The sequence below is a fragment of the Aedes albopictus genome, chromosome 2 (genome assembly GCF_035046485.1).
Source record: "Aedes albopictus strain Foshan chromosome 2, AalbF5, whole genome shotgun sequence".
In the NCBI taxonomy this organism is placed as follows: domain Eukaryota; kingdom Metazoa; phylum Arthropoda; class Insecta; order Diptera; family Culicidae; genus Aedes; species Aedes albopictus.
Genome location: NC_085137.1, coordinates 58,423,146 through 58,436,994, shown reverse-complemented (window position 1 = coordinate 58,436,994; position 13,849 = coordinate 58,423,146). Strand labels below are relative to the sequence as shown.

Here is a 13,849-nt window from a genome sequence, read left to right as displayed (position 1 = left end):
GAATTTCTGTCCACATATTCCTAAGGAATTTCTTAAGACATATTTCTGATGAAACCGCAGGAGCAATAAAAAAAATCCGTAGGCTTTTATGCAGAAATCACTGAAGAAATTATCAAAGAATTCTTATTGAACCGCTGGGAATAATTCCCGAAACAACCCTCGTAGGGCTCGAAAGGAAGTTTTTGGGAGAATTTCTGAAAAAATCCATGGAAAAACCTAAAAAATACCTTGCTGAAGAAATCCCGAAAATTTTGAAGAAATTTAAAGATTAAAATATCTCCTCAAAGGAATTTCAGAAGGAATTCCACTAGGAATATCTTTAAAAAAACTGAATGAATCTCTGGAGAAACATCTGAAGAATCCCTATGGATATTTTTGAAGGAATGCCAAGAGAAATTTATTAAAAACTTATTGAAAAAAACCTAAAGAAACTTCTCGGGAACCCCTTCGTGAAGATTCTGAGAAAACAAATTGGGAAATTTCAAGGGAAATTCCAGAAGAAATCTTTCAATAACATTCTTGGAAGAAAGTATACCTGAAAATATCCATAGACGATTTTCTGAAAAAAATATTTTTTTTTGAATACTTGGAGAAACGCATAGATAAGCGCCTGTAAAATTTATTGAAGTTATTCTAAGAGGAAACCCGGATAAATATGTAAGGACATACATAGATGAAATTCAGAACTTCTGCTGGAATTTCTTGAGGAAGTCCTGCCTGAACCATTAAAAGTATTTTTCATGTATTTTCAATGGAATTTCTATAGCAATTCCTGAACATATCTCTGGTAGAAGAAATACCTGAATGAGTTTTTGAAGGAATGTCTAAACAATTTCTAGTGAAACCACCGGATGTATTGATGAAAGAACCATCAAAAGAATGATTGAAGTAATCACTGTAGAAAAGTGTAAAGGAATCCCTGGAGAAATTTCCTATCATATTTTGAATTATCACCTAGGATAATATTTAAAATAAATCCTTGTTGGGCTGCAGAAGGAAAACATGTAAGTCTACAAATTTTTTGGAGAAATTTGAGAGAGAATATCTAAAGGAAGCCCTGGACTTATTTCTTAAAAAATCCCTGGAAAATGAATACAAAAAAAAAACAAAAACGCCAAAAGAGTTTCCGAACGAAACCTATGAAGATTATAATAATGATTTCCTGGAGTGGTTTCCTAAAAAATCCATCGATTAATTTTGGAAGAAATCCATAGTAAACTTCCTAGGACTTGAACGGAATCCTTGGACAAATTTATGTGGAAATCTTATAAGGAATTTAAGGGAATCTTCAGGAAAGCTATACAAGAATACCTGCAAGAGTTTCTAAATTCATGTTTGAAGAGTACCCTTTGATTTTATTACAGAATAGCTGAATGCATGTTTGAAGGAATTAATGTATGATTTCCTGAAAAATTTTCGAATGGGTTCCTGCAAACATCTTTGAGGAATTTTAAAATAAATCATGGAAGCTAGTCTAGAGGAATTCTTAGAGAATTGTCTGGAGAGTGCTCTAACGAAAGTTCTAGACTTTCCAAAAGGTAAAAAATAATATTATTTCAATTTTTTTTAAATTTTATAAATTGTAATAAAAAAGTTTCAAAATTAATGTCTAGGGTGGGGTAATTATCGGAAAAGTTTGGAGAAAATTCTAAATGAAAATAAGAAACAGTGGAAGAATGGATCATTAAAATAACTTATACGGCTCTATGAAATGAACAGATAGCATTGTCACCGTAGCCTTGTTTTTTTTTTGTCCACATACGGTGGTGCTTCTGTTTTAAGGCGGGGTACACCATCAAAGTAGACTTCAGTGATCGATTGATTTCTGAAGGATTTTTCAGAGAAATCTCCAAAGTTCCTGGTAGAATTTCTTAAAAATTATCAAATTCTCTAGAAGATTTTGAAAAAGAATCGCTGGAGGAATTTCTGAACAAACACCTCGAGGATTTTTGGATGAATTTCTGAAGATATCCTCGCATGGCTTCTAAAAGAATTCTTAGATAGTTTTCTGGAGATATCTTCCACAGAATTATTAAAGCAGTCACTAAGGAGTAGCAACTACACACTTAATCTGGAATACCGAGATCCTAGCATTTTCTCAAGCTTTTGCCGAGATCTGCACAGCCGAGTGCTCGGCAAACAACAACAATACCGAGATCTCAGCAACTTTGACAGTTCATTACTGAGATTCGGCAACTGTTTTGCTGAGAATCAGCTAACAAACGTCATTTATACTGAGATATAACTTTGTGAGTTTGCTGAATAGTCGGCTGTGCGCGAAAAGCTAAGCCCACGAAATTTTTTTGAGTGTGTATGATGTCTAATAATATCTTTAATTCTAATGCTTTATGCTTATATCTGGATAAGTTTCAAATGAAAGGATAATGGATAAAAATATACGGGATGTGGTTCATGCCATGTACACTAATGAGTCATATTTTAATTGAAAGCTCTCAATGAAACAAGAAAATGTCTGTTGCTATTAAAATGTTTTTGATTTTCTTTGTATGTGATTAACAATGTGTATATTTATATTGTTATATTTTTATAATCGGAAATTTTTTAAATACACAGTAAAAACATGTTACATCATATAACCTGTAACAAAAGGACTCCGTCGTATCGCACACACTTTTCCATCACTTCTCTCAGTATGAAGCTTACGTTCAAAATTCCATACAACAAACTGTTTGATGTAAAATTTAGTGAGAAAGAATGGAAATTTATTTGTCAATTTTGTTTACGTCTGGTGTAATTTGCATGTTTTTTGCTGTAATGGAAACAGACAGTTTGAATTTGTGAATTTAAAAATGCATTGGATTATTTGAAGTTAAGGGCAATAGACTTTCTCTAAAAATATATACTAATTAGGTTGCATTCATTATATATCATTAGCATTCATGAAGGGAGAAACTTCTAATAAAAATGACTGGTGAATCAAAACGAAAAAACACAATTTGTTATCATTTCAATATTTTTCTTGAGCCATATTTTGTTGCATCTAATACCTCGTTCAGCTTCCTACCGCAGAGACATTTACAGATAGTTTGCAACGGCGGAGAGCGGAGTAGCATGGTGTTTTAATTTATTGATTTATTGGGTTGCTTACGCTTCCAAGTCCGCACACAAGCCGCGCTACAAGTTAAACGAAACTAAAAAGCTCAACGGCTGTTGGCAGTGGCACAAATTTACGGCTGGCATGCATCACGTGCGCGCGGTGATTTTAGCAACATTAGCGCCGGCAGCACACGCCGCGCCGCTTGCCAGATTGAGCTTTGAGCATGAGTCACTCCAGCGAGTCGCTGGACAGTCAGTCTTATCACCTGAGAGCTCAAATTAACACAGATTCCAACAAGTTGCTATCGACTATGACGACGGACGGTAGGTGAACAACGCTCGACTACAGCATTCTTTTGATGGGGGAGTCTTAGGGCTGTATTAAATGGGTTGAAGCTTCAAGAACCATGCATGCCCTCAGTCTATAGACCCAACATAAGGTTCAACCCTGCCTCCGAGGCTGCTGTCTTACAACACTGTGGAATGCAAATCAATAACTCAGATTCCGGTTGACCGCGCTGCTGGTCCACCAATCCAAGGGGCGCAGGGTCCGTTGTCCGTCTTGCTTTTGTTTCAAACGAACCCCCTAGTTTATGACCTTTAATTATTTCCTTCTGCAACCGTTCGTTGGCTGTGCGGTTGCGTCAATCGGGTGCTGGCGCTGGCTGGTGGACCGAAAAAGCGCTTGATTCTTACTTACACGAACCGGGCCACCATACTTAAGGTGCGAGCTAATGGTGCCAATAAAGTACGGTATCACTTTGACAACTCGGTACCCCAAATCATTGCGAAAACAGTCGTAGCTCTTAACAGCCTAATGGTAGGTACTTGTTAGCCGAATGGGGACTGTAGTTTTTGTTCTCCTTTCGGTTGGGCTGTGTTTGGGTAAGCTTTTAGAGATTGATTGTTAACAGGCTGGTGTTGGCGTGACTTGGTAGTCCTAAAGGAACCCGCACTTTGAGTGAGTAACGTAATGAAGTGGTGTCTCTTGATGGGGTTAATGCTGCTTTGTGTTATGGTCAGAGTTGTTAATTGGAAAATGTATTAATAATGGTTTTTGAGAATATACGCGACAGAAAATTTTCAATACATGTTATGCCACATTTGGGTGGTTCGGTAAAACGTTTCTTACAGAAGCCTAAAAAATAAATTATACAATGATATTAGATAGAGTTACATAACTATCATATATTATCCAAAGGTGAAACATATTCATACATATAACGACTCAACCAATAAATGTGCACGAATAAAGTGGTTATTTATTATCACATGTGTACAAGTAGGCATATGGTTAAGATGAGTAGTTCTTATCCCATTGTGATCACTAGCCTCTTCCAATCAACTCCTAAGGACTGTATCGTCAATTATGAGTACACCTAAAAATTGCTGTATTTGAAAATGTTTTATTTATTTTGTAAATTAAATTCAATTACACTGACCCCAGACTGGCCCAAATAAAAAAATGTCGAAAAACTCCACGGGGCACCCTCCAGAATCGTGCCTTTAGGTGAGAAAAACCGCCTGTGAAAATTTCAGCTCAATCGATTAAAAACTGAGCTGGCGCAAAAGAGTTGAAGGTTTATATGGGATTTACAGTCCAAATATATGGGAAATTAGATGACCTCCAGTCTCCCATCCAGCACGCTGGATTGACAAGTTAGATTTATCTTAGAATTGAGAAAATAGCAGCTATAACGCTATAACAACCAAGAGTAAACGGGGGCAGATGTCCTCATCCTGCTTTTGTAAGCTAAAACCGCAATTAAATTATGTTTTATCATGATATGGTCCTCCACAAAGTTGTTCCTTAGGATATCAACTACTATTTTTTCAATTCTGAGCCATACCGACGTTATCAATGAGGGACTGGAGGTCACTCTATTTCCCATATATTTGGACTGTAAATCCCATACAAACCTTCAACTCATTTGCACCAGCTTAGTTTTTAACCGATTGAGCTGAAATTTTCACAGACTGTTCTTCTCATCCAAAGGCACGATTCTGGAGGGTGCCCCGTGAATTTCGACAACTTTTTTTTCTCACCATACAAATGTGGGCCGGTCTACCCCACACGTATGAATCATTTAAGAGTTTTGCATCATAAAAATAATAATACAGAACAAAATACATCATATATTTCAATGTAGTCAAAACCAAATAATAGGATTATGTCCAAAGTTTGATTTCATGAACAGTTTGCTGGTTGAATGTAATGAAAAATGTTAAAATTTTGACTTTCTAGAACAATGTCGAAAACCACAGTTTATTAATCAACTATATATACTTGCCCACACATATGAATCAGGTGAGACACTATTTATGAATCATCGATTGTTTGGCAAATCTCGTAAAGCTCATGTCACTATACGCCTCAATGGCTGTAGAACCATCATCTCAAAACACATAATAGACATCTGCCAAAAATCTGAATTGATTTCAGGCAGGTGTGTCTACTAAATAAAACTTCAACATGGTATTCACACATTCAATTAGCATGGGCCTGAATACTTTATATGCGCTAAAAGGTATCGCAAAACTGGTATCGGAGAAGTTTAAAGACTATTAATAGTCAATTATTGAGTATCGGGGTCCAGAGACGTTTTTCATCGTTGTTTGCTATTCTCTTGTGGTGTTATCAATCATCACCTCTATGTAGTGTCACATAAGGTTCACATGAAAAAGAGGATGATTTCATCGAAAATCTCCTTTAGACCCTAGCTTAGGCAACCAACTAAGGATGCTTTCACTCACCTGGTAATCAAATAATTCGTATTAAATTCATTTGTCTATAACTCAGTTCAGAATCCTGGTACTACTATGTGATGTTCGGCAAATTTGTGAAGTAGTGTTTTTTTCTACAATTATCACCAAGGATGTCATATTCTAACTCTTATATTTACGGCGCAAAAGTGTAAGTACCACCTACTGTTTTTTTCTCTGTTCGGAACATAAACCACTGCGACCAATATTTGATCTATTGTGGTATATCCCGTGCCATTTGTATAGTGCATGTCGTATTACTTTATCACCATTGAGAAGTTATAAAGTTTTCGGTTTTATTACAGTAGTCATTTTCAACTTGATCGCAAGGGAGGATTCTGATTGATAGGTTCCGCTTTGAACACGCTTCTTTTTTCAGTCAAAATCGGATCCCCTAACGATAAAGTCAAGAAATGATACCGATATTGACCATGCATCGGAACCCTAGTCCTTACTGTTTCAAACTAGTGAACACCGAATAAAAGATTAGGAATACTAATCCATTTGTCCCTGTTTCAAGGTCTATCTCGGCCACACCTAAAACCAAGACCTATCACTTTCAACAAGGTGTAAAATGTAATAAGGACCAAAGTGTTTTCCTTTGATTACTAAGTAATGCTGTTCCACTAGTTGGAAGCAGTTAGGACTAGAGTTCGGTTTGGTAGATCTTTCACCGCAACGCAACCCAAAAAGGCGATCTACCAACGCTATGGGCTCCGTTAAAGATCGAGCATATTTTAAACTCCCTCAGCCATTCATCCCTCAGCACGGGTCGCCTGACACCTTGGAATGGGGTTACCTGTTTGGTGGACTTTTACCACCGGAACAGGTGGGGCACCCACCACCTACTGTTACTAAAAGATTTAATTTTACGATTTGATTGAGTAGGTAATACTAGTGCTCTCACGCCGTTAATGTGGGAGTTAGAACATGGTGTCCTTGGTGATAATTGTAGAAAAAACACTACCCTTCAAGTGGCATTGTAGTAACAAGCTTCTGAACTGAGTTATAGACAAATGAATTATTGTCAGGTAAGTGAAAGCATCCTTGCCACCAACATGTTTTCAAATTCTGTTTTGTACTATCTCATCAAACATATTTTGATCAGCGTAGCCCGAAAATGTACAAAATCATGTCCTTTAGATTAATCATCGTTCCTGATGCGCCCTTCATCAAGCGTCCAGCAGCGATAACAACATACAAATTGGCATCGAATCTGTCGAAGGTCATCCAGGTTCTATAAGTTGCTGAGCATTTTTTTCAAAAAAAAAAATGAAAAGTTGGTGAAACATATTTAAAAACTGCAAAATTTCAGCCGAATTTTATCTGATTCATAAATTGTTGTTATAAGTTCGTTAGTGGAAAATGATCGTTTTAGCTAAAAAATGATCGTGTCAAAATTTGAAGTCCGTATCTCAAGGCTAAGTGGTCCCTCAAGGGGCCTAAAGTTGTCAAAAATTGTATGGGACCAAAAAAACATGAAATTTTTTTCAACTTAAAAATATATTATTCTACTAAAACCGGTAATTTTAGGACCCTATAGGGCCAAAAATGTGCTTAGATTTGCGATATCTCTACTCGTTTCCAAGATATTGACAAAAAACAACTGAAAAATCAGCATTTTTGACCATTTTTTTAGATTCCGAAGGAAATTTACCTTATTTTGTTCAATAACTCAAAAACGAGTAGAGTTATCGCAAATCTAAGCATTTTTTTGGCCCTTTAGGGTTTTAAAATCACCGGTTTTAGTAGAATAGCGTATTTTTTTATCGAAAAAAAATTTCATGTTTTTTTGGTTCCATACAATTTTTGACAACTTTAGGCCCCTTGAGGGACCACTTAGCCTTGAGATACGGACTTCAAATTTTGACACGATCATTTCTTAGCTAAAACGATCATTTTCCACTAACGAACTTATAACATTTCCAATTTTTGCAAAATAAGGGACGGCCTATTGAACATGTTACAGTAGGTTACTGCTCGATTTATCCCCAAAACGCTGTACAGAAACGTCCAAATTGTCAGTTTTTTTATTGACATTAGTAATACGTCTTGCAAGAACGACTAAAAAAATGTAAACAATAATGACAGCATAAAAATCATGTCGACAATGTTCGTTGATTTCGGAAACAAAATCGGATTCCGCGTTGTAACAACTGTTGTGATGTTCGATATGCAGAAGGATTTGTCTAACAAAATTACTTTCTAGACGTTTTGTGACAAGTTTCCTTCTGATTTTATTATTTAATGTCAGCTGATTCATAAACTGTGGGTGATTCATCGGTGTGGGGTCACTGTACATTGTTTATTGACCATCAGAAAAACCCATGACATCATTGTATATTTATTTTTGCGTGGATCTTGCCACCTCTTGCTCTTTCTTCTTGGTGTTCTTCATAAGTTTTGCTTGGGTTGACCCAGTTTTTCTTGAATTTGGTGACCTCCTCTGCTCATTTATCCTATTTCCGTAGTTTCCATTTCATCAAAGTTAACTATTTCTCAACAGGCCTTATTTGCGGGCAACTTAGAGGATTCATTGCCTTTTCAACAAATTGAACATTGTTTTCTTCATACCAGTCAAAGGTGTCACGCGCATAGTGGCAGGCAGCCAAATCCGACCAAAATAATGTAGGGCCTTTGTGTTTTCAGATGAGTGGCAGAATAAGTTTCTGGAGACATTCCTTCCGGTAAAAAATCGATTTCTTCTAATCCGGAACATCTGTACCACGCTTTACAGTGAAAAACTGTTCCCCTGAAAGTGCCTTGTAGTCCAATTTGACATACGTTTCAACTAAGCCCTTGCTAAGACGAAATTCCAAAAGAATTACTGGAGAAATCATTTGATACAACTCCTAAGAACTTTAAGAAAATCTTCTTAAAGTAATCCTGGAGCAAACTATGGGCGTATGTTTTTTAAGAAATTTCTGTAGAAATACTCGGAGAAACGTCTAGATAATCCTTCTAGATAAATCCATGAAAAAACTCGAGATGTATCCAAAGGAATTCCTGTAGAAATTCCTAGGAAATTCTATTAGGAACTACAAGAAATGGCATTGCCGGGGCCCGTGGCGTAGTTGGTCACACGTTCGCTTCATATGCGGATGGTCATGGGTTTGATTCCCAGCCCCGGCACTTGCAATTTTTCGTCAGTTGCTTTTCCCCCGAGAGCAACTGACACTGACCCTCTTCTGAGCCCCATGGCTCAAACGTACCCGGATACCTGGACGTCGGCGAACTGCTACTCATAATGGACCCCCAATAGGACTGGAAAGGAACAACGGCCATTCATCATAATCCTTGTGCTCATCATTCTACTAGGTATAAAGTAGAAAAAGTGAAAGCAGCAGAAAGGCAACCAGTTCGATAAAGTAGAATAAGAGTCTAGGCGCTGTACAAAATGTAAGTGCAGCTGTCAATTGAAATTGCTCACGTAGTGCCCCAGTGGACAATAGAGCTGTAAATTAGGTTAAGTGATTAAGAATAAAAAAAAAAGAAATGGCAGATAAATTTATGAGAAAATGAAAAAATCTTTGGATTGGATTGTGAGAAGAAGATAACCATGTGCAATTGTGGAATCGAGTTCAGTTCTAGGCCTACTGGCGACGACGGAGATAGTCGAGTGGCTCCGTAACTTGAAGGAATAGAAGCGCCCGTCTAGCGAATTGGGAGTCGTGAGTTCGAGTCTCACCGGAGTACGTGGATTTTCTTTCATAATTTCAAATCTCAATTTGTTCATCGAGCACATGTTCTGTTGTGCACATGGATGTCAAAGCATTTTCAATAGTGTAATTTCCCACATGGCTTGGTCAGCCAAAGCAAAATCAAGAAATTGACAGTTAAAAATCTTTGTTTAAACTCCTTCCGAAATCACTGGAGGAATTCTTGCCTGAACCAGGATGTCTTGCAATATATTCATTCCTGGCAGAGTTTCAGAAGGAATGCACACTGATAAAAATTCAAACATTAAGCAAATAAGACTGTTTTTTAAATGTTATAAGCCATTAAAATCTTTGTTTCTAAATGCGTGAATATTAAAATCGTGATTACCCTTTTTAACATTGATGAGATAATAATGCATAATGCGTATGCACTGTGGATAACTGACACTGAGGAAGATTACTGGAGAAACTTTTGAGGGAATATCCGAAGGAAGCCCTGGAAGATTTTTTTCGGTAGGAAGCTTTAGAAGGATTTCTGAAGGAGTCAGTACCAATTTTTTTTTTGTGGAATCCTGAACTTGCGATTTTCAGAAAAAAATCCTGAAAGCGTTTCTAAAGAAATCCGTGGCTGGTTTCCATTAAAAATTATCGTTCGGATTTCTGGAAAAACATATGGAGGAATTTCTAAGGAAGCCTATGGATGCTTTTCTAGAAGGGTTATTGGAGAATCTCTGAATGAAATTATCGAGACATTTCATTCATTTATTTAGCTCAACATCAAATTCATGATAATACTGAATCATCAATTTGCCGCCATAATACACCCGATTCTTTTTTGCACGGGCCTGCTTTTTGCTATAACTCGATGTAGCACGTGTAGGCACGATTAGTACGATCTGTGTATAAAATTTCATGAGAATCGGCTAAAAACTGGAGTTATAGCAAAAACCAGACCCGTGCATAAAAAGAATCGATTTGTAACAGCTGCAGCTCTCCAACGTTGGTCACACCCAACGCTCGCCAGATCACGTTCCACCTGGTCCGCTCATCGTGCTCCCTGCGCTTCACGCCTCCTTGTACCAACCGGATGGGTAGCAAACACCAACATTGAAGGGTTGTCGTCCGGCATTCTTGCAACATGCCCTGCCCAGCGTATCCGTCCAGCTTTAGCCACTTTGAGGAAGTTGGGTTCACCGTAGAGTGCAGTGAGCTCGTGGTTCATCCTTCGCCGCCACACACCGTTCTCCTGCACGCCGCCGAAGATCGTCCTTAGCACGCGTCGCTCGCAAACTCCGAGTGCTTGCAGATCCTCCTCGAGCATCGTCCATGTCTCGTATCCGTAGAGGACCGCCGGTCTTTTTAGCGTCTTGTGCATGGTACATTTGGTGCGGAGGTGAATCTTTTCTGACCGCAGTTTCTTCTGGAGCCCGTAGTAGGAACGACATTCACTGATGATGCGCCTTCATATTTCACGGCTCACGTTTTTGTCAGCCGTTAGCAAGGATCCGAGGTAGACGAATTCTTCTAACACCTCGAAAGTATCCCCGTCTATCGCAACATTGCTGCCAAGGCTTGTCCTATCTCGCTCAGTCCCACCTATCAGCACGTATTTTGGCTTAGCCGCATTCACTAGCAGTCCGACCTTTGCTGCTTCATCGTTGTTGGCTGCTCGAGCCTGTATGAAGTTGATCATCAATATTAACTTCTTTTCTCGATCAGATAGCTGTGTAGTGTCGGTAGCGATTGTCTTAATTGGCTAATTCATGGTGCGGCTTTATACGAGCATGTCAAAAAGCTAGTTGTTCTAAATTAGTTTTATGTGGTAGTCTTTTACTTTGAACCTTTGGCGTTCCATAAAACTATCATATAACTTCTGCTATAAACATCTTCAATTAAAGACTTGCAAGTAGACATGAATTGGTTTTATCACTTATTATATACCATTTCAATAAAACTTGCATTTGCGGTTGTTGTCGGAGAGATTTTTTTTGTAAACAAATACACAAAACTGTCAGGCAATGCATAAAACCAACAAAAGATTTCGTGGCCGTACCATAAACCAAAAAAATGCTGTGATAAAACTGCTAGTTCTATCATGAGCTCAGTTATGACTACCTCAGGAGGGTTAGCCCTATTGGAGGAATCATCAGGAACACAGAGTTTTATCAGAAAAATATGTCGCCTAGCCGGGATAATTCATGTAAATACAGAAAACTTATTACTCAATTTTATGATTTCACGTACAGCTTAAGATCAAATTAAACCATACAACACGTTTCCGTCATTTTATTTTGTCAGAAAAATTACATAATGTCTTTTAAACTCCGCTGTGTTGAAAAAACCTTATTTGTACTCAATTCCACCGAGTAAATTAAATGCATTTCACTTCCAAATTATGCATAGTTTGTGTGGCGCACTTAGTTTTTGTCATTATCACAGTCACATTCACCACAAACTTCCCGTGGCATGTCTCCAGACACGTATTAAATAGGAAAACAAATCTGAATTCCATATCTGCATCTTTCCAATTGATGGCTGGATAAACAACCAAGCATAATTTATTCTGACGATCGAACATTGAGAGTGAAAAATAATCAAAACAATTATTTGACAAGTCAGAAGATGGTTTTATTTAGAAGATTGATAAAACTATGATACAACCCGAAATCTTAAGCCGGTTTGCATACGAAGTCCTGTAGATCGTAATAAGACTGGGCCAACTAGCCAGAACGTGGGCTTATTGAGGCATACAAGAACTCGAGAGCATTTTCAAGTCGGCATCAATGGTTTTATGTTCAGGATTTTTGAATCGCTAAAAAACTTTGATAAAATTCAAATTGTTACTTGGGTTTTAACCTATGTATATGGTTTCGCATTATGCGATTTACACAGTGTATTCTGTGTATCCTCGCCTTTGACGTTTTCCAATCGATACCGATCTGGTTTTGTTGCTGCTGTTCTTTGTTGTGCTGTTGTTGCGAAGAGTTTAATCTTTTTTTTTATCTGTGTTAACGAGATTTTTAGCCCTAGGCTAGTTCATCTCGGGACCCACGCTTTACTTCCCTTCCGAAGGAAGAACCCACATTTTGTGGGTTTGTCGGGAGTGGGATTCAATCCCAGGTCTTTGGCGTGATAGTCAAGTGTTCCAACCATCACACCAGGTCCGCTCCACAGAGTTTAATCTTGCCTAGTTTGGGTAGTGGCTACTGTTAGGATAGCTCACATCAATCTTCAGCATAAAAGAACAGCAACAATCAATATTTGCAGACTTATGCAAAATGGTTCAGCCCAAGTGGCCTTGATCCAAGAACCTTACTTCCGTAAGGGGAATTTCTATCTAGGAAACCTTGTGAACCCGGTGTTTGCTACTTTCAGTAAACATGAAATGGCAAACTCACGTGTCATGCCTCGAGCCTGTGTGCTTGTCAACAACGCAATAGTTGCTACACTCATCTCTGAACTAACCACCAGAGATGTATGTGCTATCACAATTGATGTATCTGTTAAAAACCTGAACAGGAAATACGTCTATTGTTCAATTTATTTACCGCATAATGAACCATCCCCTACGGATGCTTTCAAACAAGTCATCGCATACTGTACTTCAAAAGCCCTTCCGCTAATTGTTGGCAGTGATGCTAATGCTCACCATATCATCTGGGGCAGCTCAGATATTAACTTGAGAGGCTCCAGTTTGATGGAGTACTTAAGTAGTACAGATCTTGCATTACTCAACATAGGCAACCGCCCAACCTTCATGGTATCTGCTAGAAAGGAAGTGTTAGATATAACGCTTTGCTCTAGTAGAATTAGTCACGAGCAAAGCCATGTGTCAGATGAAGAATCTTTTGTGAACATTTAAATGTTACTTCGCAAACATTTTACTTTATTAACCATGTAAGTATATTTACAATCATATGCTTCAGAGGTATTTTGAGAAAGAACCCATAAAGACAATTATGAAATTACGGCTTCAAGTTGTATAATATTTGATAACACAGTTCACTAACTAATAGCGCATGGATTTAAATATCATTGACAACAATTACTCAAACAGTTCAGGAAAACAGAATCCAATGACTACATCAACCTCGTTGCCACCAGCAATCACAATCGAAGATTTAATCCTCGTGAGCAGTCACGAACAAACAGCATACCTCGGTCTGGCAGGTTCCTTCGTAACGTACCTACATAGTTCACTTTGCAACCGGTCCGCTCAGGTCCTGCATCAAACAACCGGAAAATTACTCCCTGGCAGCAGCATTTGGCGGCCCGCGACTAAATCAGATTTACGACGCGCAAACTACTAATGTGGCTACAAAATAATCACCATTATCACTAAATCCAATATTTACGACCTTTCCTCGGTC

The 13,849-nt window shown here is 38.1% G+C and overlaps 1 protein-coding gene across 1 annotated transcript in view; it reads right to left on the bottom strand.

The window, feature by feature from the left end:
• LOC115265846 (mucin-22) overlaps positions 1-11,172 on the bottom strand; it is a 140,522-nt gene extending 129,350 nt beyond the window's left edge. The window contains exon 1 of the mRNA XM_062847611.1: positions 11,076-11,172. Within this exon, the coding sequence (XP_062703595.1) occupies positions 11,076-11,172 (97 nt within the window). The remainder of the gene's footprint in view (positions 1-11,075) is intronic.
• Positions 11,173-13,849: the final 2,677 nt, after the last annotated feature.